The sequence below is a fragment of the Callorhinus ursinus genome, unplaced genomic scaffold (assembly GCF_003265705.2).
Source record: "Callorhinus ursinus isolate GAN/ISIS: 27379988/994484 unplaced genomic scaffold, GSC_fseal_2.0 scaffold9, whole genome shotgun sequence".
In the NCBI taxonomy this organism is placed as follows: domain Eukaryota; kingdom Metazoa; phylum Chordata; class Mammalia; order Carnivora; family Otariidae; genus Callorhinus; species Callorhinus ursinus.
In genome coordinates, this window is record NW_027397071.1 from 29,899,479 (window position 1) to 29,926,392 (window position 26,914).

General features: G+C 33.9%; 1 protein-coding gene across 1 annotated transcript in view; it reads left to right on the forward strand.

The window, feature by feature from the left end:
• COL24A1 (collagen type XXIV alpha 1 chain) overlaps positions 1 to 26,914 on the forward strand; it is a 415,211-nt gene that overhangs the window by 196,087 nt on the left and 192,210 nt on the right. The window contains exons 23-26 of the mRNA XM_073896005.1: positions 14,608 to 14,661; positions 16,339 to 16,383; positions 20,664 to 20,717; positions 23,955 to 23,999. Of these exons, the coding sequence (XP_073752106.1) occupies positions 14,608 to 14,661; positions 16,339 to 16,383; positions 20,664 to 20,717; positions 23,955 to 23,999 (198 nt within the window). The remainder of the gene's footprint in view (positions 1 to 14,607; positions 14,662 to 16,338; positions 16,384 to 20,663; positions 20,718 to 23,954; positions 24,000 to 26,914) is intronic.

The window sequence follows — 26,914 nt, forward strand, 5'->3', positions numbered from 1 at the left end:
CTTGGCCTTCTGTGTGTGGTCCTTTATCTTTTGTTTTATAGAAGCTGTTCAATGAGCCTTCAGTTCTTCTTCAGAAGAATTGTTCTATATGTAGTGGTAAATTTGCTGTGTCATGGGAGGAGGTGAGTTCAGGGTCTTTTTATGCCACCATCTTGGATTGCCTCTCCATAACAAAAGTTTAAATATCCAGGTTTACCGTGCAGACTCACATAGAATGAGCATTGTAAACAAATAAAGTACTGTTAATAAAGACACGAAAGGATGAAATAGCCTGAAGTTTAGAGAAGGGACAAGTTATGAAATACAATATTGCTGCTGTGGAAGATTAATGTGAGTATAGAGAAACTGATAGGAGATGAAACTGGAAAGGATAGTAATAACTGTACTTGTTAATGTACTATTGTGTTAAGTACTATAGCACTATAGTAAATGTCTTACGTGTATCTCATTTAATCTTCAAAACAGCATTATGAGGTAGGTATTTTCCCCATTTTACAGATGGTTAAATTTTTGCCTCACCGTCATATAACTATCAAGTGACTTAGCCAGGATTCTAACTCAGATATGATTTCAAAGTCTGAGTTCTTAGTTCTTAACCACTTAGCTTTGGGATGAAACTGTGGAAAACATTCAATACCATGCTAAAGTATTTCCACTTTATCCATGGACATCATGAAACAATCGAAGATATTTAAGTAGTAAAGTGTTCTAGGTGATTTATGTTTTAAAAAGATACCTTTCATTCAGCATGGAGGATGGTTAAAATAAGAGGGAAACTGAAGGCAAGGAGATAAACCAGAAAAAGATAGAAAAGAATTATAAAGATCTGAAATAGAACATTCAATCAGCAAATATTTATTGACTGCCTCTTATATGACAGCCATTGTACTAGATGCTAGACCATCTAAAAAGATGAAAGGCGTTGATCCCTACTTTCAAAAAACCTTGTAATCTAGAGAAAGAGATGCAAGAAAACCTTTATAATGACCATATGAATAATATACAATATGTATTACTGTGCAAGTAATGGGATAAGGAATTCAGATTATGCTTTGCAGAGAAGGTAACACTTGAGCTGACATAACAGATGAGTAGGAATTTGCCTACAGACAAGGGACATGTATGGAATTCAGGAAAAGGAAACTTATGAGAGGAGGGAAGTGCAGTATGTGGAACATATACTAAAAGTTATTCATTGTTTATATGAAATTCAAACTTAATTGGGCATCCTGCATTTTATCTGGCAACCCTATTGGCCACCTACAAACTTTCTGTATATACAACAGTGTTTTCCCCTTCTTTTCTGTCTCCATAGAAGAAATATTCCTCTTCCTCCTCAATATTCAAGTTCCACACATGTTTTGCATCAAAGCTTCTCCTCTAACTGCTGAGTAACCTCATGCCATCAATTATCACCTTTATACTGATCTCTCCCTTGAATCAAAATTTCTCCTTTGCCCTTAAAACCATTCTCACTGCCAATGTTGTAATTTAGGCCCTTTTTATTTTTCACCAGCATTAGTAATAATCCTTCATATGTTCTTCCAGCCTCCAGCCTCACATTTCTTCAAATCTGCTTCCAATCTGCTGATGGAATAATGTTTGTAAAGTAGAGATCTTATCATGTCACCCTTATGCTTACATACTTCAGTGATCTCCACAGCTTCCAGGTTAAGGCTTGTACTTCTTTACTTTTTACACAAGGCTCTTTATGACCTACCCTCTCTCTTTAACTCTATTACCTATAGTCACATTACCAGTACTCTTCCAAAAGCATTACTCCATCTAAACTGTTTAGAGTACCAAACTGTGTCATACTTGTTCAAATCTCAAAGCTTCCAGTGTGCTCTTCTTTTTGTCTGGTTATCTCTCTACCTTCCTGTGCCCTTCTTCATCTAGCTAACACTTACACATCACATACTAGATTGTGCGGGAAGCTTTCACTGTTTCTTACAAGTCTGATCGAGATATCCTTTTTCTGTATTCCTGAAAAAAAAAAATCTATTAAGCAACTACCTTCGTATATTATAACTGCTAATTTGCTTATCCCTCTATTAAACTATGAGCTTTTGAGAGAAGAGACAAATTGATTTTATAAACATCACAATAACCATAATAATATCCATAGGCATAGAATAGGAATGCAGTAGATATTGGCTGAATAGATGATTGATTGAATAATTGTATTTAAAAGTTATTTTGGAAATAGAAGCAATACAACTGGTAATTTATTAAGTGAAGATGATGGGGGAAAGAAAACTGAAGACTAGGGAAGCTGAGACTATGACTTGAGTTACTGATGTCATTGACTTAAATAGGGAACTTGAGAGGAACTAGTTTGGAGGATGGGGAATACAAGAAGTTTCATTCTGGGTATATTTAGTTTGAAGTAACTGCTTGACATCAAGGTGATAATAATCAATAAATAGCAGTAAACCAAGCTTAAAAGTAGAAATAGTAGCATGAGGAGATGTTGAGAGAGAACGGTAGTATAAAGAATGGAGTTGATAACTCCTGTAATGTTTAGCCCTTCACCTGCTGCATACTTGAACTTGATGCATATATAAACACCATTCACCCATTCATTTAGTATTTCATTTAATAAATATTGAGCTTCAGCCAAGTAGTAAATGTGAGATTATAAAGATTTCTAAACTATGGTTCCTCCCCTGGATGAGGTAAAGTTTAGTGAAAGATACCAAAAAAAATCACAAAATGTTGTAAGAAATGCTATACAAAAGAGTTGGTGAAGTGCTATGAAAGCCTAAATAATTAAGAAACAGATTTTGCTCTAGGAAATTGAGAATTACTTTAAAAGGAATAATAATTAAACTTAATGTTTTCAAAAATGCATGTCATACTAGGAGAAGAACCAGGTAGCTTTCTAAATTCTTTTCAGTTTGGAAATTTTGTTTCACTTCAAGTTTTGTCAAGAAAAATGTCAGAGAACTGAAGAAATCCAACTGACCTCTTGAATAATATTACAACAGTGATCTTTAAAACTTCCTTCTCATTCCTTATTTTAGTCTTAGAATTACATTGTTTAAAAGTGGGACAAAACCCCTGAAAACCAGACATTTTAATGAATATCAGTGGTTGAATTTCCAATGAGTAATAATCACTTTGTGGATTCCTTATCTAAATTTATTCAGTAAACATGACCTTGAAGCCCCATCGGCAACAATGTCATTAGACTGATTGATTGTTTATATATCACCAAATTTTAAAATATTTCAGAAAAGATGAAAAGAACCAGAAAATTTTAAAAGAAGAGGGACGTGATTTTTGTCTTACAGTTTAAGAGGGGTCTGGTTATGTTTTTCTTCTTGGTGCTTCCTATTTTTATTGAAGTTGTTTCTAGAAACAGAGGGGAAAAAAAAAGAGTCAAACATACTGACCCTATTAGCATGATGAGTTTCTTTGGTAGTGTACACTGTATCATGGAAGCATCTTAAAACTTCCTTTATTTTAATATACCTATCTTGTTTGGAAAGGAGGGACAATATAAATTACTAAAGCTCCATTAAGGCTATTCAAGGTGGTCATCAAGACAATTATGTGCACTCTATGTGAAATACATGGTTACCCTATTTGCAAACCAACTGGATTCTTTCCAGAGCAGTTTGGCACAACTCTAAAGAAGCTTTGTGTTTTCTCTTCATTTTCTGCCAGTTGACTAAAAACCTCAAACTAAGATTGGAAACTTGTGTTGATTATGATTCCATTGATTGTGAAAATATGTGTGTTTGTATATGTGTTTATAGATACAAACAGTTTAGCAAGCCTTTTTAAAGAGATACCCAGTTTGACCATCTGCTTTCAAGCATCCCACAACATTAGAAAAACCACATCCTTTGCTGCTTACTGCAGGAAGTGAGTACCCAGTAAATATTCTCTGCTCTCCAGTAAACAGAGGACTAATTTATTTATTGCTATTATGATTTGTGTTGTTACTTTGGCTATGGAATTAGGGATGGTAAAACAAGCTATTATTTTCTATTGTATAACATCTCTGATAAGTTTTTAGAGAAAGCCTACCATTTGTGAATTATGTTACACAATATATGAAAATAACCTTCACACTGAATTATTAAAATAGGTCTTGTGATCATCTGTATAGAGGTGAGCTAAGAGGAAAATGTATAACTCTAAGTAGTTTTCTAAGATCACCTTGACCCTACCCTGAAGACTTATATTGAATATGCTAAATCAAGGTTTTTGATATTATTTATCATTTTATTCTCCAGACTTTATTTAGTCAGCTATGAAATACTTAGGAGTTTGTACAATGAGCAATGTACTGTGTTAAGCAATTACTTGAAAACAAGATTAAAAGATGGTCTTCTGTTAGGAACTTGTAATTTTCTGAAAGTGTGAGATTTCCACATGTGAAAAGTTAAAAAAGCATAACTAGGCAGCACATACGGAGCTCAGGGGAAGGGGAAAGAATGACTAATATGGCAATTTTTCTGAGAAACTTTACAGAAAAATTAGGATTTTGAGTTGGATGGGTTGGATTTGGCCAGGTAGAGTCAAGGAATGAGAGTATTTATATAACAGGTACAAACATGAACACAGGGATGGAGCGCAAAAGTAAACCCACTTGTCTTAAAAAAAGTTAGGAGTCAGATTGTGACATGTCTGAAATATAAAGCTGAGAAGTTTAAATGCTAATAAGTCAATAATCTCATGGAAGATTTTGTTTTGTTGTAGTGATAAAAATATAACATAAAATCTACTCTCAACAAATTTTTAAGTGTATAGTACAATAATGTTAACTATATACATATTGTTGTACAGCAAATCTCTAGACCACTTGGTCTTGCATGTCTGAAAGTCTGTACCCAGTCTGAACAGCAACGCTGTATTTCCACTTCCTCCAACCTCTGGCAACCAACCATCATCCTACCTTCTGCTTCTATGACAATGACTATTTTAGACACCTCACATAGGTAGAATTATACATTATTTGTCCTCCTGTGACTGGTTTGTTTCCCTTAGCATAAGGTATTCAAGGTTCATCCATGACATAGCATATGTTAGAATTTCCTTTTTTTTTTTTTAATAGGTGCTCAGTATCACTCATCATCAGGAAAATGCAAATCAAAACCACAATGCGATGTTACCTTACACCTGTTAGACTGGCTATTATTAAAAAGAGGAGGAAAAAAAAAGACAAGAAAATAACAAGTGTTGGCAAGAATGTAGAGAAAAAGAAACTCTGTACACTGCTGGTGAGAATGTCAGTTGGTGCAGCCATTATGGAAAACAGTATGGAAGTTCCTCCTTCTCTTTTTAAGGCTAAGTAACAATCCATTGCCCAGTAGTCTGAATATCCACATTTTCTTTATCCATTCATCCTTCAAGGAGTGTTTAGGTTGTTTCTACCTAGAAGCTATTGCATAGTGCTGCATAATGAACATGGGAGTGCAGTTATCTCTTTGAGCTCCTGCTTTCAGTTCTTTTGAATAAATACCCAGAAGTGGGATGGCTGAATCATATGGTAGTTCTGTTTTTAATTTTTGGAGGATCTCCACACAGTTTTCCACAGTGGCTGCACTGTTTTACTTTCTCACCAATAGTGCATAAGAGTTCCAATTTCTCTACATCCTTTCAACATTTATTTTGTGTTTGTTTATAATAGTCATTCTAACAGGTATGAGGTGATATCTCTTTGTGGCTTTGATCTGCATCTCCCTAATGATTAGTGATGTTGAACATTTTTACAAAATATATTTGGTCATTTGTATGTTTTATTTGGAGAAATTTCTGTTAAGTCCTTTGGCCATTATTTTAATTGGGTTATTTGGTTTTTGCTGTTGGGTTGTAGGAGTTCCTTATATATTTTAGATATTAAACACTTACCAGATTTATGGTTTACACATATTTTCTCCCATTCTGTAAACTGCCTTTTCACTATGTTGATTGTTTTCTTTCTGTGCAGGAGTATTTACTAGTCTATTTTTGCTTTTGTTACCTTTGCTTTTGTGTGAAATCCAAAAAATCATTCCAAGACCAATGTAATAGAGCTTTCTGCCTATGGTTTCAAGGTCTTATATTTGAGGCTTTAACCCATTTTGAGTTGATTCATGTGTATGGTGTAAGAGAAGGGTCCAATTTGCATATCCAGCTTTTCTAACACCATTTGTGGAAGAGACTATCTTTTTTCCCATTGTATAGTCTTAGCATTCTTGCCAAAGACTGTTTGATCATATATGTGTGGTTTTATTTCTGAGTAATCTGTTCTGTTTCATTGGCCTATATATCTGTCTTTATGCCTGCACCAAACTGTTTTATTATAACATTTTAATATATTTTGAAGTCAAGAAATGTGAGACCTCCAGCATTCTTCTTTCTCAAGAATCTTTTGGCTATTCAGGGTCCTTTGTGGTTCCATATGAATAATATAATTATTTTTTCTATATTTGCCATTGAGTTCTTGCCAGGGATTGCATTGAGTCTGTAGATTGCTTTTGGTAGTATGAATGTTTTAACAGTATTAGGTCTTCCAGTCCATGAGCATGATATATCTTTACACTAATTGTGTTATGTTTAATTTCTGTCAGCAATGTTTTGTAATTTTCAATGTACAAGTCTTTCACCTCCTTGGTTAAGTTTATTCCTAAGTATTTTATTGTTTGTGATGCTATTGGAAATGGGATTATTGTCTTAATTTCCTTTTCAAATTGTTTGTTGTCAGTGTATACAAATGCAGCTGATTTTTGTATGTTGATTTTGTATTCTACAATTTTGTTGAATTCATTTATTTGTTCTAACAATGTGTTGGTAACACCTTTAGGATTTTCTACATACAAGATGATGTCATCTGTGAACAGAAATTTTATTTTTTCCTTTCCTTCTTGGGTGCATTTTTTTCTTTCTTGATTAATTGTTCTATCTAGGACTTCTAATACTATGTTGGATAGAAGTGGTGGGAAGGAACATTCTTGCCTTGCTCCTAATCTTAGAGGAAAGCTTTCAGTTTTCTACTCTTGAGTATAATATAAACTGTTAACTTTTCATTTATGACCTTTATTAGGTTGAATAATTTCCTCCTATTTTTAGTTTGTCGAGTGTTTTACCATGAAAGGGTATTAAATTTTGTCAAATGCTTTTTCTGCATCTATTGACATGATTATGTTATTTTTACCTTTTGTTCTGTTAATGTGGTATATCACATTGATTGATTTTCATATATAAACAATTCTTATATCCCAGGAATGAATCCCATTTGGTTATGGTTCTTTAATGTGCTGTCAGATTCATTTTGCTGTATTTTTTTGAGGATTTTTACACCAATATTCATCAGAGAATTTGGCATGTAATTTTCTTTTCTTATAGTGTCTTTATCTGTCTTTGGTATCATAGTAATGTTGGCCTCATAAAATGAGTTTGGGTGTGTTCCCTTCTTTTCAGCTTTTTGAAAGTTTGAAAAGGATTTACATTAATTCCTTTTTTTTTTTTTTTTTTTTTTTAATGTTTGGTAGAATTCCCCAGTGAAGTCATTGGGTTCTATGCTTTTCCTGGTTGGGAGGTTTTTTATTATTGATTTAATCTTCTTATTAGTTAGAGATCTGTTGGATTTTTTATTTCTTCATGATTCAGTTTTGGTAGGATATATGTTTCTAGGAATTTTATCTGTGTCTTCTAGGTTAACCAAAATGTTGGTGTACAGTTGTTCATATTAGTATCTTATGCTTCTCTTTCATTTTTTATTTTATTTAAGTCTTGTCTTTTTGTTAGTCTAGCTAAGGGTTTGTCAATTTTGTTGATTAAAAAAAAAAGACCTTTAGGGCGCCTGGGTGGCTCAGTTGGTTAAGCGACTGCCTTCGGCTCAGGTCATGATCCTGGGGTCCCGGGATCGAGTCCCGCATCGGGCTCCCTGCTCAGCGGGGAGTCTGCTTCTCCCTCTGACCCTCTTCCCTCTCGTGCTCTCTCTCATTCTCTCTCTCTCTCTCTCAAATAAATAAATAAAATCTTTAAAAAAAAAGACCTTTAGTTTTGTTGATTTTTTTCTATTGTTTTCCTATCCTCTATTCACTTATTTCTGCTCTAATTTTTATTATTTCCTTCTACCTCTTAACTTGGGCTTAGTTTGTTCTTTTTCTAGTTTCCTGAGGTATAGAGTTAGGTAGCTTAGTTGAGATCTTTCTTCTTTTTTAATGTAGGTGTTTACCATTTTAAAATTCCCTCTTAGTATTATTTTTATGCATCCCATATTGTGTTCTCATTCTCATTTGTCCCAAGATATTTTCTAATTTCCCTTTTGATTTCTTCTTTGACCCATTGGTTCTTCAGGAGTGTGTTGTTTAATTTCCTCCTATTTGTGACTTTTTCAGTTTTCCTTCTGCTATTGATTTCTAGTTTCATTCCATTACGGTCAGAAAGGATAGTTGGTATAATTTCTATTTTATTATATGTGTTAAGACTTGTTTTGTGGCCTAAAATATGATCTATTTGATCTGTACTGTCAAATGTTCCATATGTGCTTGAAAAGAAAGTGTATTCTGCTGCTTTGAGTGGAATGTTTTTTATGTTTATTAGGTCCATTTGATTTTTAGTGTTGTTCAAATCTTCTGTTTCTTTGTTGATCTTCTGTCTGGTTGTTATATCAATTATTGAAAATAGGGCATTGGAATCTCTTGCATTTATTGTGTTTCTCTCTCTTTCTTCCTTCAGTTCTGTCAATAATTGCTTCATGTATTTGGGTATCTGATATTGGGTGCTTATTTATTTATAATTGTTATGTCTTTCTGGCAAATTTACCTTTTTGTCATTAGTTAATGTCTTTCTTTGTCTCTTATGACAGTTTTTGACTTAGTCTGTTTTGTTTGATGTAAGTATAGCCACACCTGCTTTCTTTTGGTTATCATTTGCATGGGATATCTTTTTCCATGTTTCACTTTCATCTGACATATGGCATTAAATCCAAAGTGTGTCTCTTTTTTTTTTTTAAGGTTTTTTTTATGCAACTAATTTTTTTTAAAGATTTTATTTATTTATTCATGAGAGACACAGAGAGAGAGAGAGCGAGAGAGAGGCAGAGGGAGAAGCAGGCTCCCAAGGAGCAGGGAGCCCGATGCAGGACTCGATCCCAGGACTCTGGGATCATGACCTGAGCCGAAGGCAGACGCTTAACCATCTGAGCCACCCAGGCACCCTAAAGTGTGTCTCTTGTAGATATCATATAGTTGGATCTTTTTTTAAATCCATTCAGCCACTCTAAGTCTTTTGATTGCAGACTTTAATCCATTTACCTTTAAAGTAATTACTAATAAGGAAAGACTTACTGTTGACATTTTATTAATTGCAGTTGTTTTGTCTTAAAGCTTCTTTGTTCCTCTTCTCTCTTCCTGTCTTCAGTTGTATTTCATTGAATTTTTATTGTGACATGCTTTGATTCCTTTCTCATTTTCTTTTGTGTATCTTTTATAGATACTTTCTTTGTGGCTACAGTGGTGCTTACATAAAACCTCTTGTAGTTATAGCAATCTATTTTAAGCTGACAACACCTTAACTCCAGTTATATGCAAAAACTCTACTCTTACTCTATGGAAGATTTTAAGAGGAGTGAGATGATGAAAGATATTTTTGGAAGAATACAATAGCAAATTATAAATATGAATATTGTGAATATATAGAGTAGATAAGTGCAATATCAGTTCAAAGACTGTTGAAAACACTAATCAACATGCAGTGCATAAGGAGAAGGAAACTAATAATTATTGAGTCCCTGTTATATTCAAGGTACCCTTTTCTTTCTTGCAATAACCTTATGATGATGATGGTAACATGATTCTACAGATAAGGAAACTCAGGTTATAGCCCTAGGAATGTTCAGAGCTGGATCAAGTTCAGACTCAACTTCAGATTCTATATATTTCCAATTAAAGGAAAAAGAATTTGTGTATTTAACATGACAAATATGAAACATGCACACAGTTTAAACAATGATAATAAAACAAACTGTATTAACATTAAGAAATAGACCATTATAAGCTTCTTGAGTATCCCTCACTAATCACATCTGTCTCTTCCCTTCTTGCGTTTATAGATAACCACTCTCTTGTTTTTGCCATACTTTTACCATCTGTGTATACACAATATTCGTTGTTTTGCTTGTTTTGGAAATTCATATAGATGGAATCATACTCCATAAAATCTTCAGTGATTTGCTCCTGCCACTCAGTCTTATCTTTTCCCTGTGCTCTAGGTTGATATATGTAATTACAGCTTATTTATTTTTACTGCTACATAGTAACCCACTATGTCGATATAATTGTTTAATCAATATGACTGTTGGTAGACATTTATGGCCTTCTTTCTTTCTTGAGGTTCATTTTCACAAATCTTCCACATGTCCTTGTAAAGAATTTGTAAACTCCAACTTGGGGATTCACTGTTCTACGTATGGCCATAAGATCAAGTAATTTTGCTATTTCAGTCTTCTCTATTTCTACTGTTTTTTATCCACTAGATCTACTAATTTCTGAAAGATGTATTAAAATTCCCCTCTCTAATTTTAGATTTCTCAATTTATCTTTATTTATCTATTAGTTTTTACTTCATGTATTTGGAATTTACTTGTTGCCTAAAAATTGAGAGTTTTTAATCTCTTCCTGATGAACACATTATTTAGTGACCCTCTTAACTTTAATAATCTGTTTTACCTTAAAGTCTGTTATATCTTACATTAATGTGATTATTTCAGCTATTTTGGAGCTGGTGAATCTCTTGAATATCTTTTTCTACTTTTTGGACTTTAAATCTCCCTGTATTTTTGTTTTATGTGTGTTTCTTATAAAGAGCATATAACTAGTTCTTTTTTTTTTTAACTCAGCTTTTATAACCTTTTTAAGTTTGTAAATTGGTTTTGGAAGAGAGGAAAAAGAGTTTATCTGTTTCCTGGGAGTCATTTTTTGTTTCTTGGACAGTGGTACCACTTGTGCAGAGTAAATAGCTGCGATGAGAGAATAGGGGAACCTAGTTTTCTTTGATCACTCAGCCGCCTGCTAGTTACACCCTGGATATGGGGCTGAGCCAGTTTCTTACACATATACAATAATCTAAAATTGTATATGTCAATATCTTTTGAGCCCCAGAAGTTGTTAATAATTGTGTGGTGTCTGCTTATTTTATGCTGTAAGTTTTTATTAGCCTATCATAACTAAGCATAAAATTATTCGCAAACATTTAAAAATTTCTGACCCTCCCAGAAAAGATTTTGCTCTTTCATGTAAGTTCCCATTATACTTTCCTTCTGCTTCTACTTCTATTACAACTCTTATTTACTAATTTTTATTTTAAAGTGTCATCATCCTTAAGAAATTATGAATTCATTGAGAATAGGAACTGTGCTTCGTGTTTGTATACTCAGGGCCTAATGTGCTGTTTATTGGACCTAATGCATAGTAGAAAAGCAATAAATGTTGGATGAAAAAATGAATGATTATGAATTAAATAATTAAGCATTAGCTGTCCTGTGATGGAATGGAAATATCAGAGCATTCTGATTCCATACCTTAAGTCGGTCTAAATACTTAAAACGTATCACTTAGAGATCTAGAAGAGTATTTTGGATATTAAAGAGTTAGAAATCATTTTATCAGTCAGAATTCTTTCAGTTGTAAGTGATGAAAACAATTTAAGTGTGATTATATAAATATGAGAAAAGTTTAGGAATTCAAACAACTAAATCCAGGACCAGAAACAATATCATTAGAATCCAATTACTCCTGCTCTTTTCATTTGTTAATTTATGGATTTCGTTCTCAGGCTCTCTCCACTTCCTGGTTTCCCACTCTTTAGGTTTACATCATCTTTTTTTTTTAATTGTATTTTATTATGTTATGTTAGTCACCATACAATACATCATTAGTTTTTGATGTAGTGATCCACGCTTCATTGTTTTCGTATAACACCCAGTGCTCCATGCAGTACGTGCCCTCCTTAATACCCATCACCGTCCTCCTTAATACCCATCACTGGGCTAACCCATCTCCACACCCCCGCCCCTCTAACACCCTCAGTTTGTTTCTCAGAGTCCATAGTCTCTCATGGTTCATTTCTCCTTCTGATTTCCATCTCCTTCATTTTTCCCTTCCTTCTCCTAATGTCTCCATGCTATTCGTTATGTTCCACAAATAAGTGAAACCATATGATAATTGACTTTCTCTTCTTGACTTATTATTTTTTTAAGATATTATTCATTTATTTGTTGGAGAGAGAGAGAACTCAAGCAGGGGGAGCTGCAGGCAGAAGGAGAAGCAGGCTCCCTGCTGAGCGGAGAGCCCGATGCGGGACTCGATTCCAGGACCTGGGGATTATGACCTGAGCCGAAGGCAGCTGCTTAAGCAACTGAGCCACCCAGGCGTCCCTCTGCTTGACTTATTTCACTTAGCACAATCTCCTCCAGTTCCACCCATGTTGTTGCAGATGTTGGGTACCATCCTTTCTGATGGCTGAGTAATATTCCATTGTATGTATGGACCACATCTTCTTTATCTATCCATCTGTTGAAGGGCATCTTGGCTCTTTCCACAGTTTGGCTATTGTGGACCTTGCTGCTATGAACATTGGGGTGCATATGGCCCTTCTTTTCACTACATCTGTGTCTTTGGGGTAAATACCCAGTAGTGCAATTGCTGGGTCATAGGGTAGCTCTATTTTTAATTTTCTGAGGCACCTCCACACTGTTTTTCAAAGTGTCTGTACCAACTTGCATTGCATTCCTACCCACAGTGTAAGAGGGTTCCCCTTTCTCCACAACCTCTCCAACATTTGTTGTTTCTTGCCTTGTCAATTTTTGCCATTCTAACTGGTGTAAGGTGGTATCTCAGTGTGGGTTTGATTTGAATTTCCCTGATGGCTAATGATGATGAACATTTTTTCATGTGTCTGTTAGCCATTTGTATGTCTTCTTTGGAGAAGTGTCTGTTCATGTCTTCTGCCCATTTTTTGACTTGATTATTTGTTTTTTTGGGTGTTGAGTTTGAGAAGTTCTTTATAGATCTTGGATACCAGCCCTTTATCTGTAATGTCATTTGCAAATATCTTCTCCCGTTCTGTGGGTTGCCTCTTTGTTTTGTTGACTGTTTCCTTTGCTGTGCAGAAGCTTTTTATGTTGATGAAGTCCCAAAAGTTCATTTTTGCTTTTGTTTCACTAACCTTTGGAGATGTATCTTGAAAGACGTTGCTGTGGGCGATGTCAAAGAGGTTTACATCATCCTTAATGCCACTCCCAGCTGTTCCACTGTAGTCTAAAATTTCCTTTGGTTAGACTGAATTGGGTTTCTGGCTCATTACTGAACTAATCACTGTTTCCAGGGTATAGAATACGCTGACTGACTTAGGTACATGTCACATGTCAACCTTCAAATTTAGTCAGGGGTGGACTCACCTCCCCTCAATCATGTGGGCTGAGTGAGGAGAAAGTGTTTCCCTAAGTAAAATTAGGATGCTTTTGCAAATGTATGTTGGACTTGCATCAAAGAACATATACCCATTTCAATAATCTAATCCATCTCTTCCAATAAATAAATAAGATAGCTGCACAAAAATGTTATTGCCTAAATTCATACAATTTCTTAAATGGTGCTATATACATAAGCTTGTGATACTATATTATAGACTGTAAAACTGACCAAAAGTTTTTCATTTTTTGATTATATTAGAACATAGCAATGATAGAGCAAGGTATAATATGAAGACAAGATTCTTGTGCAGTTTATCACTCTGCTGCATTCTGGAACTAAAGATTAAACCCACCTGGATAGGTTCACTATTTGGCATAGTTATTTACTACATTTAAAAATTAGAACAAATCTTTTAATGGTTATAGAATCACTAAAAGTAATAATGCAAAAGGTAGTTTTTAAAAGAGATTTACTTAAAACTTTGCTGACACATTGTATAGTTAGTGGAACAGAACTGAATAAGAAAAATGTCACCATGTTAAATAGATACTGAAGGGTGTTTTCTGGAATAGAAAGTTTTTTTTAAGTGATTTAATGAATTTTTATTCAGAGAGCATTTGATTTTTAAAAACATTGATTTTGATTTTGATTAACAAGTTTTTTTTAATCGTGAAATTCCTAATCACATTCAAATTGTTACTTTCTTCTGCAAATTGCCCTCTTTTTACCAGCTTGTATTAAGAAGGGAAATAAGCTGAGGAACATGTAGTGCAAATAATGTGTTCTGGATTCTGCTAGTCTCTTAACAGATATTAAATAGCACATATCGCTTCCATCTGTTTTTAGACTTTGTGGATACTCTATTATGTATTTATTGTACTATTATCAAATTAACAATTGCACTCATTGCTTTAAATTTAGAAGTACTTTTTCTGAGTGTCTGATTGAAGAGTAACATACTGAGAAGATTATTTGAACACCAACATACTTAAAAAAAAATAACTTTATCCCACCTTTCCCAATTTTTTGGATGTCCTGTAGTTTTCTGCTCACCTACCCTCTGACCTCATTTTGATAACTTAATAATGGAAAAGGAATGGTACCAAATTGTATTTGCCATCTCCAGATTAATGCTGATTGAAAAATATTAATTGGGATAAAGTTATTATTTGTGCTTATGTTGCTTTTATAGGGACTCCTTGGAAATAGGGGGCCTCCTGGACCGCCTGGTCTCAAAGGACTTCAGGTATGGAAGAAATAAATATCCAGTCAGCAGTTGTTTTAGTTTTTTATTTTTTGTTTAAAGAAAAACATTGCTTTAGTGTGGACCGTTTTTGCCATAGAGGATTTCAGGTTATCATTTTATATTGGCAGTTATGGAATGGGATTTGGGAATCATCTTCAGTGTTGTAAATTCATTAAGTAATTTATGTCGGTGACCTCCATGGAATATCTGAAGAATATGAGCTAGAATCTCACTCATATATACTAGAATATATATTTACTATTTGTATCTGTTTTATATTTGTGACCTAGTAAATTTTATTTTAATTGAATTGTGAATTGAGCAAAATGTTTGTTGATCAAATAAATAAAATAGAATACATGTTGCTAAATAGGTCTATGGATGCTATTCAGATATGGTAACATCAACTTTTTATTTAAATTTGAAAAGTCAGTATGTTTTAGAAAATATGTCAATAAATGTAATAAAAAATTTATTAATTTTTAATTTTCTTAGAGAATAATATATAAAAATTCTTTTTTTGATGTTTATTCTCTATATCCTCTATCCATCTCATATCTATCCTCTCTATATCTCTCTATCCACTCATAAATTTTTTTGATCCTTAGAAGAATGCACAAGATTTTGCCTTTTTATGACATTATAACTGGTTTCACCCCAATACTATAAGTTAGTCAAGAAGAATCTCTAGATATTAACTCCATTTGGTAGGATCCAATATACCTTTGTATCTCTAAGGCTGAAAACAGAACTAAGACTCAAAACCATATTTATTGAATGAATGAAGTATTAAAATGTGCCAAGAGCAAACATGTCCTGTACCAATAACTTTTTAATATACCAAGATATATTGATTTCCATCTATTAAGAACTTAATTGAGTTCCTCTCTGGATGGGAGAAATACTGAGTGCAAGAAAGTAAAGGTTATCCTTAACTTATGATTTCAGTGATTCTTAATCTTTGTTGTGGTTTTGATGTGCATTTTCCTGATGATTAGGGATGCTGTGCATCTTTTCATATGTCTGTTGGCCATCTGTATGTTGTCTTTGGAAAAATGTCTATTCAGGTCCTCGTTTTTAATTGGATTATTTGGGCTTTTGGTGTTGAGTTGTATAAGTTCTTCATATGTTTTAGATATTAACCCCCTTTCAGCTCTCTTGATTTTGTGATAGATATCCTAATCACTTTCACTCTTATTCATTCTCAACTTTCTATATATAACTTTTATCATCTACCTATTTAAAAACAGTCAAATAGTGCATGTCCCCTTTAGGGTAGATGTGGGGTTGTTACTCAAAATATTAAAATGTTATGGGATGGCACAGTAAAATACAAGAAAGTTGGGACACCTGGGTGGGTAGGTGGGTTAAGCATCTGACCTGGGCTCAAGTTATGATCTCAAGGTCCTGGGATCCAGCCCCACTTCCAATTCCCCACTCAGCGGGGAATCTACTTCTCCTTCTGCCCCTCTGCCCATCCCCCCACTCTTGCTTGGTCTCTCTCTCTTTTTCTCTCTCTCTCAAATAAATAAAATCTTTAGAAAAAATGCAAGAAAGTCACAGCATTATTTTCATCACATCTCAGTGAGTTTCAGATTTCAGAATAAATAGAATAAGGGTTTACCTTTTTCAATACTTATTTCAGGCCATGATATGTTCTGATTTTTTTTTTTTAAGGGAGAAGAAGGACCAGTTGGACCCTTTGGAGAACTGGGGCCAAGAGTAGGTATCATATAAATACTTTTCAAAAAGTGCTTCTCTTAAAATTACTGTTATGTGAATGTCTTTTAATAGCACCAAATTTTAAGTTATAATAAAGGACAAAGACACTATAACCATACAGTCTATCCAAACAATATAGGCTTATAACTGGAATTTCCCAGCAATATTTTAAATGATATGCCTACTGCGTATTTGCTTGTTCCTTCAGTAGTTTTATGGTCTTAGTAATTTGTGCTAATTATAAAGTTTCTCAAAATGTAATAGAAAGCTAAATACCTTAGCCATTTTAGTGATATTCTGGGAATATCTAAGTGTGCCAGTAAAATTATGGAAACTAAGATGTATTTTCTGTCAACTTTTTCTTCAGATAATATTGTGTGGTAATATATGAATTACCTGTTTTCAAGTTCTGAAAATGAGTTATTTAAGAATTTTGGCATGCATGACCAAAGCTTACATTATTATGAAATAATTAAAGTGTGTGTATCACATTTATTTTAAGAGGGATCATTAGACTCACATGAAATACATATCATTCTTTTTTCTTGAGAACATCATAACATGCAGATTCTTAAAACATTTTTACATTTAAGGAGATAGTAAATTTTTCTTTTGCACCTTTACCTCGCTAGCACATATACTACACTATCCCACTGAAAGAAAAAGAAGAATTTTTATTTCATTTTTTGTGGGGTGAGTTATATAACAGGAAGACTATTGTTATTTGAGCCCAGTATAATTGATCTCATTTAAAATTTACTTCTCTAGAAAACAGTAGAACCATGTTTGCCTCTTATCAACTCAGTCTTAATATGTATTACTATTGTTGCTACTATTGGTTGAAGATCAATTTAAGCCTAGTATTGCTCTAAGTATGTCACATAAATCATCTCTAATCCTGAAAACAACCCTACAGGATATTGTCCACATTTTAAAAATATTAAAATAAGTCCTTACTCTTACGTGCTCAAGTGTAACATGCTCAAGATAAAGCAAATATGGCAGAACGTAAACAGGACCAGAAGTAATGCCTCCAGCACTGACGCCCTGAATTTCTTGACTTCAAAGAAATTTTAAATGTGCTGATACAGGTTCCAGGGAGATTCCTTTCATGATGTAGATAGGATGTATAACTATTTCTTAATATACTGCAATGCTTGAGTATTACACTATTAGAGATGAAAGAAATATTCTCACTAAGGCTTTTTCCAAAACAATGTGAATAAAGTGTATTATTTTAAAACTTTTTTGTGAATATCATAGACAAATCACTCTTAATTACATTTCTTCTCCTATCTCTGTTTAGAGTGCAATTGATATTTAACAATAATAGGATGATTTTTTATTCTTTGCTTTTCTTTGTGCTTGGTAGAAAACCACTAGACAATTCCAAGCAAGGTGGAGGTAAAAATTAGAGCAGCTTTTTTGATCAAAGTCCTAAATATAATTTTTAAGTTCCTAAAGTTTTTACATGTAGTCAAAATACAATGAAAGCTGGAGGATTGTTTTGTTTTGTTTTAAGAAAGAAAAATAGGAGTATTTGTTAATGGATAGGAATAATCAAATCCAAATCTATAATACCTGATAGGTATTGTAAATTAGTATTCTATTTAGTAGTCACCCCCCACATGTTTTTTACTCTTAGATTTGAATTTGTCACACACATTGATTGAGGCATAGTGATCTCCTTAATCAAATTTTGTATAATCAGATATCAGTTGTTTGATACTAGAAACCACATACTATGGATTGATCTACCAATATCTGGGATTTTGACTTCCTCTTCTTCAGTGATCTTATTCCTACTCTCTTTAGGCACTACCTGCTGTAGTCATAACTTTTACCTTGTTATTACCAGTAATAGCACTTCCTTATTTTCAGTTTCAAACTTCTCACTCCCCAACCATAATCTCCTTTCTTTCTAGTTCATTCTCTCATGTAACCAATCCAACAGTCCCAATAGGAAATTTAAGCTAGTGATTCTATTGCCTTTCCATTATTCCTGTTTTCCTCAGAGACCTCACATCCCTCCTCATGCTTAAAACACCAAATTATCCCCTTGATTGCATTCTGAATTTTATTCCCATAGTCGTTTACTCTTTTTTTAAAGATTTTATTTATTTATTTGAGAGAGAAAGAGAGCACACACACAGGTTGGGAGGGGCAGAGGGAAAAGCAGACTCCCTGCTGAGCAGGGAGCCTGATACAGGGTTCCATCCCAGGACCTGAGATCATGACCTGAGCTGAAGGCAGACACTTAACCCCCCCAGCCCCCACCCCCTCTCATTTACTTTTAATTTTCTAATTATTATTTTACACTTTCTCTCTTCTCAACTCCATTCATTTCTCTCTAATTTTCATTCTTAGCCCATTACTTTGCATCCTAGTTCCCTGAGAAGATTGAAGTGTTCAGAGAACTTCTACAAGTTTTTACTATTGCTTCTATCTCCTCTTTATCTATACCATTTACTTGGCCTTCCCTCCTGTTATTGTGGATGAAGAGGCCATTTTTCTAGCCAAGGTCAAATCTTCCACTTGTTTACTAAATATCTTACCCTTTGGCTTACTGAAGAACATTGACCCAGCTATTTCCCACTTTCGCCTGCATCTTAATTTTGTTCTCTCTGATGGATCAATCCTCTCTGCAAAGAAAAATGCTATTAGTTCTTCCAGTTTGAAAACCATAAAACAAAACATACTGATCCCAGGTTTTCTTTCAGGTGTAACCTTTTTCTTCTTACCTTTTCAGTAAAAAAATTTCAGAAGTATTGTCTATACATGTTCTTTACGGTTTTTCTCCTCACCCTATCTGCTGAAACCATTCTTGTCCCCACCACTCCAAAACAAATGATCTTATGAAGGTCATCAGTGACTTCCATGTTGCTGAATTCAATGGTCATTTGACAAGATCACACCCTCCTCCTGGAAGCACTTTCTTCACTTACATGATCTTCTTCCTAACCCTCTGGCAGGAAATTTGCATATTTTCCTCATTTCTTCAAATTCCAAAATTTTGTAAATCCACAAAACCCAGGGCTTGGTTTGTGGACTTAGTCTCTTTTCTATTTACACTCACTCCTAGATGAGCTGGTCCAGTCTTAGGGCTTTAAATACAATCAGAATGCTGGTGATTGCCCAAATCATATGTTCAGATCAGAATTTTCTATCCTCTGGATCTCTGGACATGTAAAACTACTGCAAGATCTCTCTACTTTAAATATCTAACAAGACTATCAAACTACAGTGTCCACAACTGAGCTCTCAATTTACCCTCCAAACCTTTCTTCTTAGAATCTTCCTCATTCATTTAGTCTCTTACTCAGATTAAAATCTTGAGTTTATTCTTGATTCTTCTCTTTCTCTCACATTTTACACTTGACCTGTCAGCAAATCCTGTAAGCTCTACCTTCAAATTATATACACAGTTTTACTCATAACCTCCTCTGTTACCACCCTGGTCTATGCCACTGTCATCTTTCACTTGGATTATTTCAGTCCTCTTTGTACTGCCTGCTTCCACCCTTGCACCAAAGTGATCCTGTTAAAACATAGATAATGACACTACTTTTCTCAAATCTCAAGACTTTTCTAAGTCTTCCTGCTTCATTCAGAGTAAAAAGCAAAGCCCTAACTGTAACCCTTCAGGCCCTACATGACCTGGCTTCTCATTCCCCATTCCTTTCTTTGACCTCATCTTACTAATCTCCTTTCTTACTCTGCACCAGCTTTATTGACTCTTCATGGTTTCTTCAACACACCAGTCACATTCTTGCCTCAGGGCCTTTGCACATGCTCTTTTCCTCTGCTTGGACTATTCTTCCTTCAGATAGTCATACAACTTGTCCCTTGTGAGCCTTTACTCAGCTGCCATCTTCTCAGTGAGGTCTTCCTTGTCAAGCTTATCACAAATTTGAGCAAAACTCCCACAACAGTTTATATCTCCCTTCCTTGCTTAACTCTATGTCCTTCACATTTACCACTACCTAACATACTATATATTTTACTTATTTTATTAAATGTTATCATCCTCATTAGAATGTAAGCTCTATGAAGGCAGGTAGGCTTAGTGCATTCCTCAATCCCCAACCCCTAGAACTGTGCAGGGCGCATAGTAGACAGTTAAAGACCACAGAATGAATACTAATGGGTATGCTAAAATACATTTATCAAATGATTTTGAAGGGTTTCATCTCATAGAATGGTCTGAATTTTGTAAATGTTTGGAAATTTCCAAAAATGGAAATGATTAAACGTATCTCTTTTTTTCTGTTCTCTTCTAGGGAAAACCAGGTCAAAAGGGTTTTGCAGGTGAACCAGGACCAGAAGGCTTAAAGGTAAAGTAGCTGACTTATTAGGAGTTATAAAGTATAGTTTCAGAAAGATAAAATTATGACTTTCATAAAAATATAAAATGAACATCTAAGATTTTATTCAACCTATTAATAAGGGAACCAGTGATATTTTAAAACTGGCTCAAATAGCATTTGAAAAGTTATATATCTTTATATCTAGATCTACATCTAGAGATCTGTGTCTATAAATATCTATAACTGTGACTGTGTTTATGTCTATATCTTTATTTGGATAGATATGCAGTTTAATAAATTGTTAAATTTGTGGTGAGATATAGGAGAATAAACCACAATTTTGGGGGCTGTCCTTTTCACTGGACAGAAATCTACAAATTAATATAACTTCACTAAATATATATTATCTATTTGTTATATATATATATATCTTCATCAAGTCTGGGTCTTTTAAGCAATTGTATAGTGTTTCTGAGGACATTGCCTAGAAAATCACTAGGTGGCCTTCACCACTTTATGTCATTTAAAGAATGTGGCACCTAATTTTTTGCCTTGTTTCCAAGTTTTGTGTGACTTTTTAACACCAACAAATATAAGGTAATGCACTGGTTTTATATGTGCAACACTAAGGTCTAAAGGAAACTAGCTTATAAGAATTGGTGATTTATATAAATTTAAAACTTAAGGAAAAATCAAAAACTTTATAGCATTATAGCTTAATTTCTTAAAGTGAGAAGCTATATTAAGCTATTTTTGTGATAGTAGAATCTAAGAAAAAAATGAACAATATTTTTTGAGGTCAATTAATAAAGAAAAATGAGCTAAAATGTTTTCTCTGTACACAAAAGTTATACACAAAAATGGAAACACGATATTTATAAACAGAAAGCTTAATTCTCCTTGACTGAGTTTAATCGCTGTTCTCCCAGATGGCTCTAAAAAGAATCCGCCTGTGAGCTACCATCTAGTCAAACAGGCAAGAAACTGAATCTTAGTCATAGTGACATCCTGTCCCCTTACTAGAATCACCCTAGCATTTAAGTGGCTCATTGTAACCCAGGAGATGAATGAGTTCTTTCATGTTTAGCTCCTTGTATTTGTCCCTGGAATTTTAGTCTTGGTGTGTCATATAGCTATTCACTAGAACCTGGCATTCCCTTTGGAGAACGTGGCATTCCTGGGGGGAGCACTTGGGAGTTGATTAAGGGTCACACCACCTTTTACAGAACCCTAGGATCTCTGTTCTCTTCCTAGGCCTGGGGAACTATTCCTTTCTCTCTTGTTGCCCTCAAAGACCAACTTAACCTCCTACCTTCAGGCTCTCTGAAAACTAAAGCAGGAATGCAGGTAGTCTGCAAGCAACTTCTGCTTTCTGCCTGTTAACACAAACCTCCCCTAAGACTACGAAGCATAGAACGGTCCATCTCCCTTGGAGTTTGAAAGGGGTATTGGGTAAGGAGGGGGAAATACAAGAAAATAAATAATCTATATTATTCTGCCACAAATTTTCTAAAGAAGCTATCTAGTCAGTCAAAAACGAGGATTTACAATCTACTGCAATGCTTCATTCTTTTTTTTTTTTAAGATTTTATTTATTTATTTGACAGAGAGAGACACGGCGAGAGAGGGAACACAAGCCGGGGGGAGTGGGAGAGGGAGAAGCAGGCTTCCCGCTGAGCAGGGAGCCCAATGCGGGTCTCGATCCCAGGACCCCGGGATCATGACCCGAGCCAAAGGCAGACGCTTAATGACTGAGCCACCCAGGCGCCCCTGCTTCATTCTTTACTGTATATCTAAGTGCATACAGGAATTGAAATGAAAATTTGTGTAGTCTTTGAAACTTCATTTCAATTGATTACTCATATGAATATTAGGTTTCAGTGCTTAAAATCAGCACTATCCAGCAGAGTATATAATATGAATCACAGATGTGAGTCACAGTAAAAAAAAATGAAAAGAGACAAATGAGATTAATTTTAGTAATATATTTTATTTAACCCAAAATAGGAAAATATTATCATTTCAACATGTGATCAATATTAGAATTTTTAATGAGATATTTTATATTCTTTTTTGCTACAAAGTCTTTGAAATTTAGTGTGGATTTTATACTTACATCACATTTCAGTTCACAGCAGCCAATTTCAAATGCTCAGTAGCTATCTCTATGTTATCAGTGGCTACAATATTGTTCAGTGCAGCTTAACATTTTACTATTCTACCCTGCAATATAATTACTAATTCTTAAATAGCAGTTGATGGTTTGATTTCCTATTTCTATAAATAAAACAAATATTCTTGTCATATTAACTCTGCATGGTACCCTGAATTTAATCTTCTACATTTCATTAATCTATGCCTTTGTTTGGCCTTTACTCATGCCATTCCTCAACATCAAAAACGGACCTTTCTCATCACCAGGGACATATCACCTATTCTTCAGAGCCCAACTCAAATATATTTTCATAATCCATTACTTGAAATCATTGATGTTTGGATTTTCAAAAGGTAATATGGTGAATATACTACAGTTTACTTACCACCAGCAGGCCATGGGACAGCACACCATAATTAGAAACATTAATATTTCTGTGGTGCAATATAAGGGTGTTCAGATTAATTAAAATAAACAAGACTATAAATAGCCTCACTCAGGTCAGATAAAGCATTGCTGTCAAATAAATTCAGGTTAGGTCAAGTTTGCTACCAAACAAGTTTTGAAAAACTGAGTTTTCAGAGCATTATGGACTACAGACTGTGGTTAAGGTTATGAGCATACATCACTTCCCCAGTGAAGCCAACTCTAGCTGAACCAGCCCACAGTGTGTGTGCTCCTCTGAACTCCTTACCTCTTAACTGTGGCAGGTATTCTGCTCTGCTCAGCATTGTGAGATCTTTTCTCCTGAAACAAGTAGAGCATTCCTGTGGGCAAAGGCTTTATTTTATTTTTATTCTTCTTAATATCTTCCACAGCACCTACCACTCTTTTACAGAGTACACCTTAATAAATATTTCGTTTTAAAAAATTCTATTTGCAAAATTGTTTTAAAAGTGACTAAAAGTCATAAATAGAAGAATGTAACTTAAGAAAATAGTAGAAAGACTATGTTCAACAGAAATACTGTAACAGAGTTTTAAATAAGGTTTTCTTTGCTTTTTTTTAAAGAATTTGACTAATTACATTAAATGAAAATGGAAGGAATGTCATGAGTGATCTTGTTTGAAAAATAATCATTTTTACAGCTTTATATTATTTATTAACAGGGCGAAGTAGGAGATCAAGGAAACATTGGAAAGATTGGTGAAACAGTAAGCTTATTTTATGCTCTTTTATTTTTACTGTCATCTGTAAGCATGTTTAGGAGTCATGTTAACCATCATCTGTGCCTAATTAAATTCAGAATAAAAAATTCTTAGCTCCTACAAATTTAAAGTCACTTGTGATGTAACAAAACCTACTCTACAAGAGAATGAGGGAAAATAGAGTTACTGATATTTTTGTCCAATATAAATTATATTTATAATACGAGGAGCATTCTTGTTTTTAATATTTGGTCTTTAATTTTAGTTCTGATCATTTCAATCTAAATTTGACCTTAATATTTTTCATTATTAAAAAGCTATAACTTACCAAGCCATAAAATAGTAAGCTATTAAGTCTGAAAATATTTTTCTTTAGATTTGAAAGATTAAGCTAAGAGGTAAAGTATTGGAAAGCATATTGTAATTTCTTTCCTCAAAAAAAGTTTGATTGGTTTAAATTTACATTTCTGTAGTAGTAGGAGGCTTTGTATTGTATTTGAATCATATATGTCAGAAATAATTTTATTATCTGTACTGGGGAAAGCCAGCTGAAATATTTTCTAACAAATGAACCCATATAACATCTATAAAGTAGTAAATTACATTGATGCAAGGCAAGTGAATTTTTATTTCTAACAAATGAACCCATATAACATCTATAAAGTAGTAAATTACATTGATGCAAGGCAAGTGAAAATTTATTTACAAAGTGTGCTGGGTTATCACAAAACAAGTGGTACCATTTAATAGGTTAAATGAACAAATTCTTTTCCTTCTAACCTATCTTATGACCTAAATAAAAGTAAACTTTTCTAAAAAAGTGTTTTTGCAATATCAAGTAATCAAACAATTATATTTCCTGGTCTTGTGATAAAACAGCAATACATTTCTGATACTCTTATTTTTTGTCATTCTTAATAAAAATAAGGAGAGAATCCCTTTAGTCTTAAAAGATCGTTGCCATACCAACTAATCCTTAATCACTAGAAAGAGAATTTTTTGTTCTTGTTTTTACTGAGAAGGTAATTCCAGTGGAACATTTACATCAATAAGATTATTCAAGAGTTCTTTTCAAATATAATTGTAACTCATATTTCTCTAAGGTCACTCAAAGAAATTAAATTCTACCATTTCTGAGTGACAAATTGTTAAGAAATATATATAAACTAGAATTAATAGCCAAAGTTAAAAGTACCATTTTTTTTCGGGGGGAGGGGTAAGATTTATTTATTTATTTATTTGAATGAGAGTGAGCGAGGCATGAGCTGGAGGGGCAGAAAGAAAGGGAGAGCGAATCTGAAGCTGACTTAGTGTTGAGCCCAGAGCCAAATGTGGGGCTTGATCTCACAACCCTGAGCTCATGACCTAAGCAGAAACCAAGAGTCAGACACTTAACCGACTGTGCCACCCAGGTACCCCAAGAGCGTCTTTTCTTAATATAACATCGTATATTAAACTTCTAAGTGTTATTACTTGTTAGTAGTGTTGGACTAGTTCCACACAGTATAAGAACCCAGTGCCAGTTCTGTCTAAAGTGGAAATGGACTGTCTTGGCAGAGACTGGATTCCTATTATTAGAGGGAAATTAACATTTATTGAGCATTTGCTATATGCCAGGCGTAATACAAAGTGATGTTTAATATTGTGGCTTTGCATTTAATTCTCAAACAATTTTAAAAGACACATTTTGTTATTCCAGTTTTTGAAATGAGGAAACTGAAGCACAGTAAGTAATCTGTGCAAAGTTACATAGCTAACAAATCACAGAATTGAGACTTAAACCTAGAGATCCAAACTCAAAATCTAAATCTCAAAATCCAAAACATCATACCCCAGGTTTATTGAGGTATAACTGACAAAGTTATAAGATATTTAAAGTGTATGTGATGATTTAAGGATCCCCCCATCATCAAGTCATTTAATATAGCTGAGGATGTTTACTTGTTAGCTAACAGCCACTTGGACTACAAGTTGTAGAGAGACTTCAAACATCAAATATATTATCAAAAAAGAGGGCCATTTCATCTTTGAGGTTCCATCTTTGTCATTAAAGATGGGAGATAGACTTAAAAAGCTTCAGTGACTATATTGAGTTAATTAAAATATATAAAATGCCTAAAGAACATTTTATTTTGGCCCTTGGTAATCTCCAGCTTTTATTTTATCTTATTAATTTCAAAATCTTAGAAATATAGTTCATCTAATCCAGAGTTTTGTTAAAACAAAAGTCATAAGAGATATGGGAAGATATGATTGCATTTCCTGACATCAGTCTTGTAATTTGGGGATACTAAGGTTAGTTGTAATTGCATAGCTAGGTTTTACTTTTCCCAATCTTTTTGTACAGTCTTTTTAAATTACCTTTAACTGGACCTCCTCCAGTTTTGTTTCTTTCTAGATCTATACAAATTAGAACCCAGTTTGGGATACAGCATGCCAAGCACAGTAGCCCCATCTATGTTTCGTATCTATATACTTCTTACATTCATTTACTGTAGGCAAATAATTAATTTCTATAAATGTACCCTAAAAAGTCTGTAATTCCAAAAGATGCCCCTCATCCTCTTCACTCTAGCATACTATTTTTTTATGAAACTGGAATTATCCCACCTTAATTGCCAGTCCTCTTTGTCTTTAACTTTCTAGGCTGAAAGTAGTTGAAGAGGTATAAAAGAGAAAAGAATCTAGTTTTTTAGTATTGATCAAGAGAATTAGGATCAGTAGATAGACATAAGGGGACAGCTTTCTTTGCAGGCAAAAATATTTTAATAGAGTTTCTAACACTCAGACTCTCCCACTGAGTGATTCAACACTTCATTCTTAGAAGGTTTGGATGACTTTCTTCAATCATTTATTCAGCAGATATTTATATTTATATTTATATTTATATTTATATTTATATTTATATTTATATTTATATT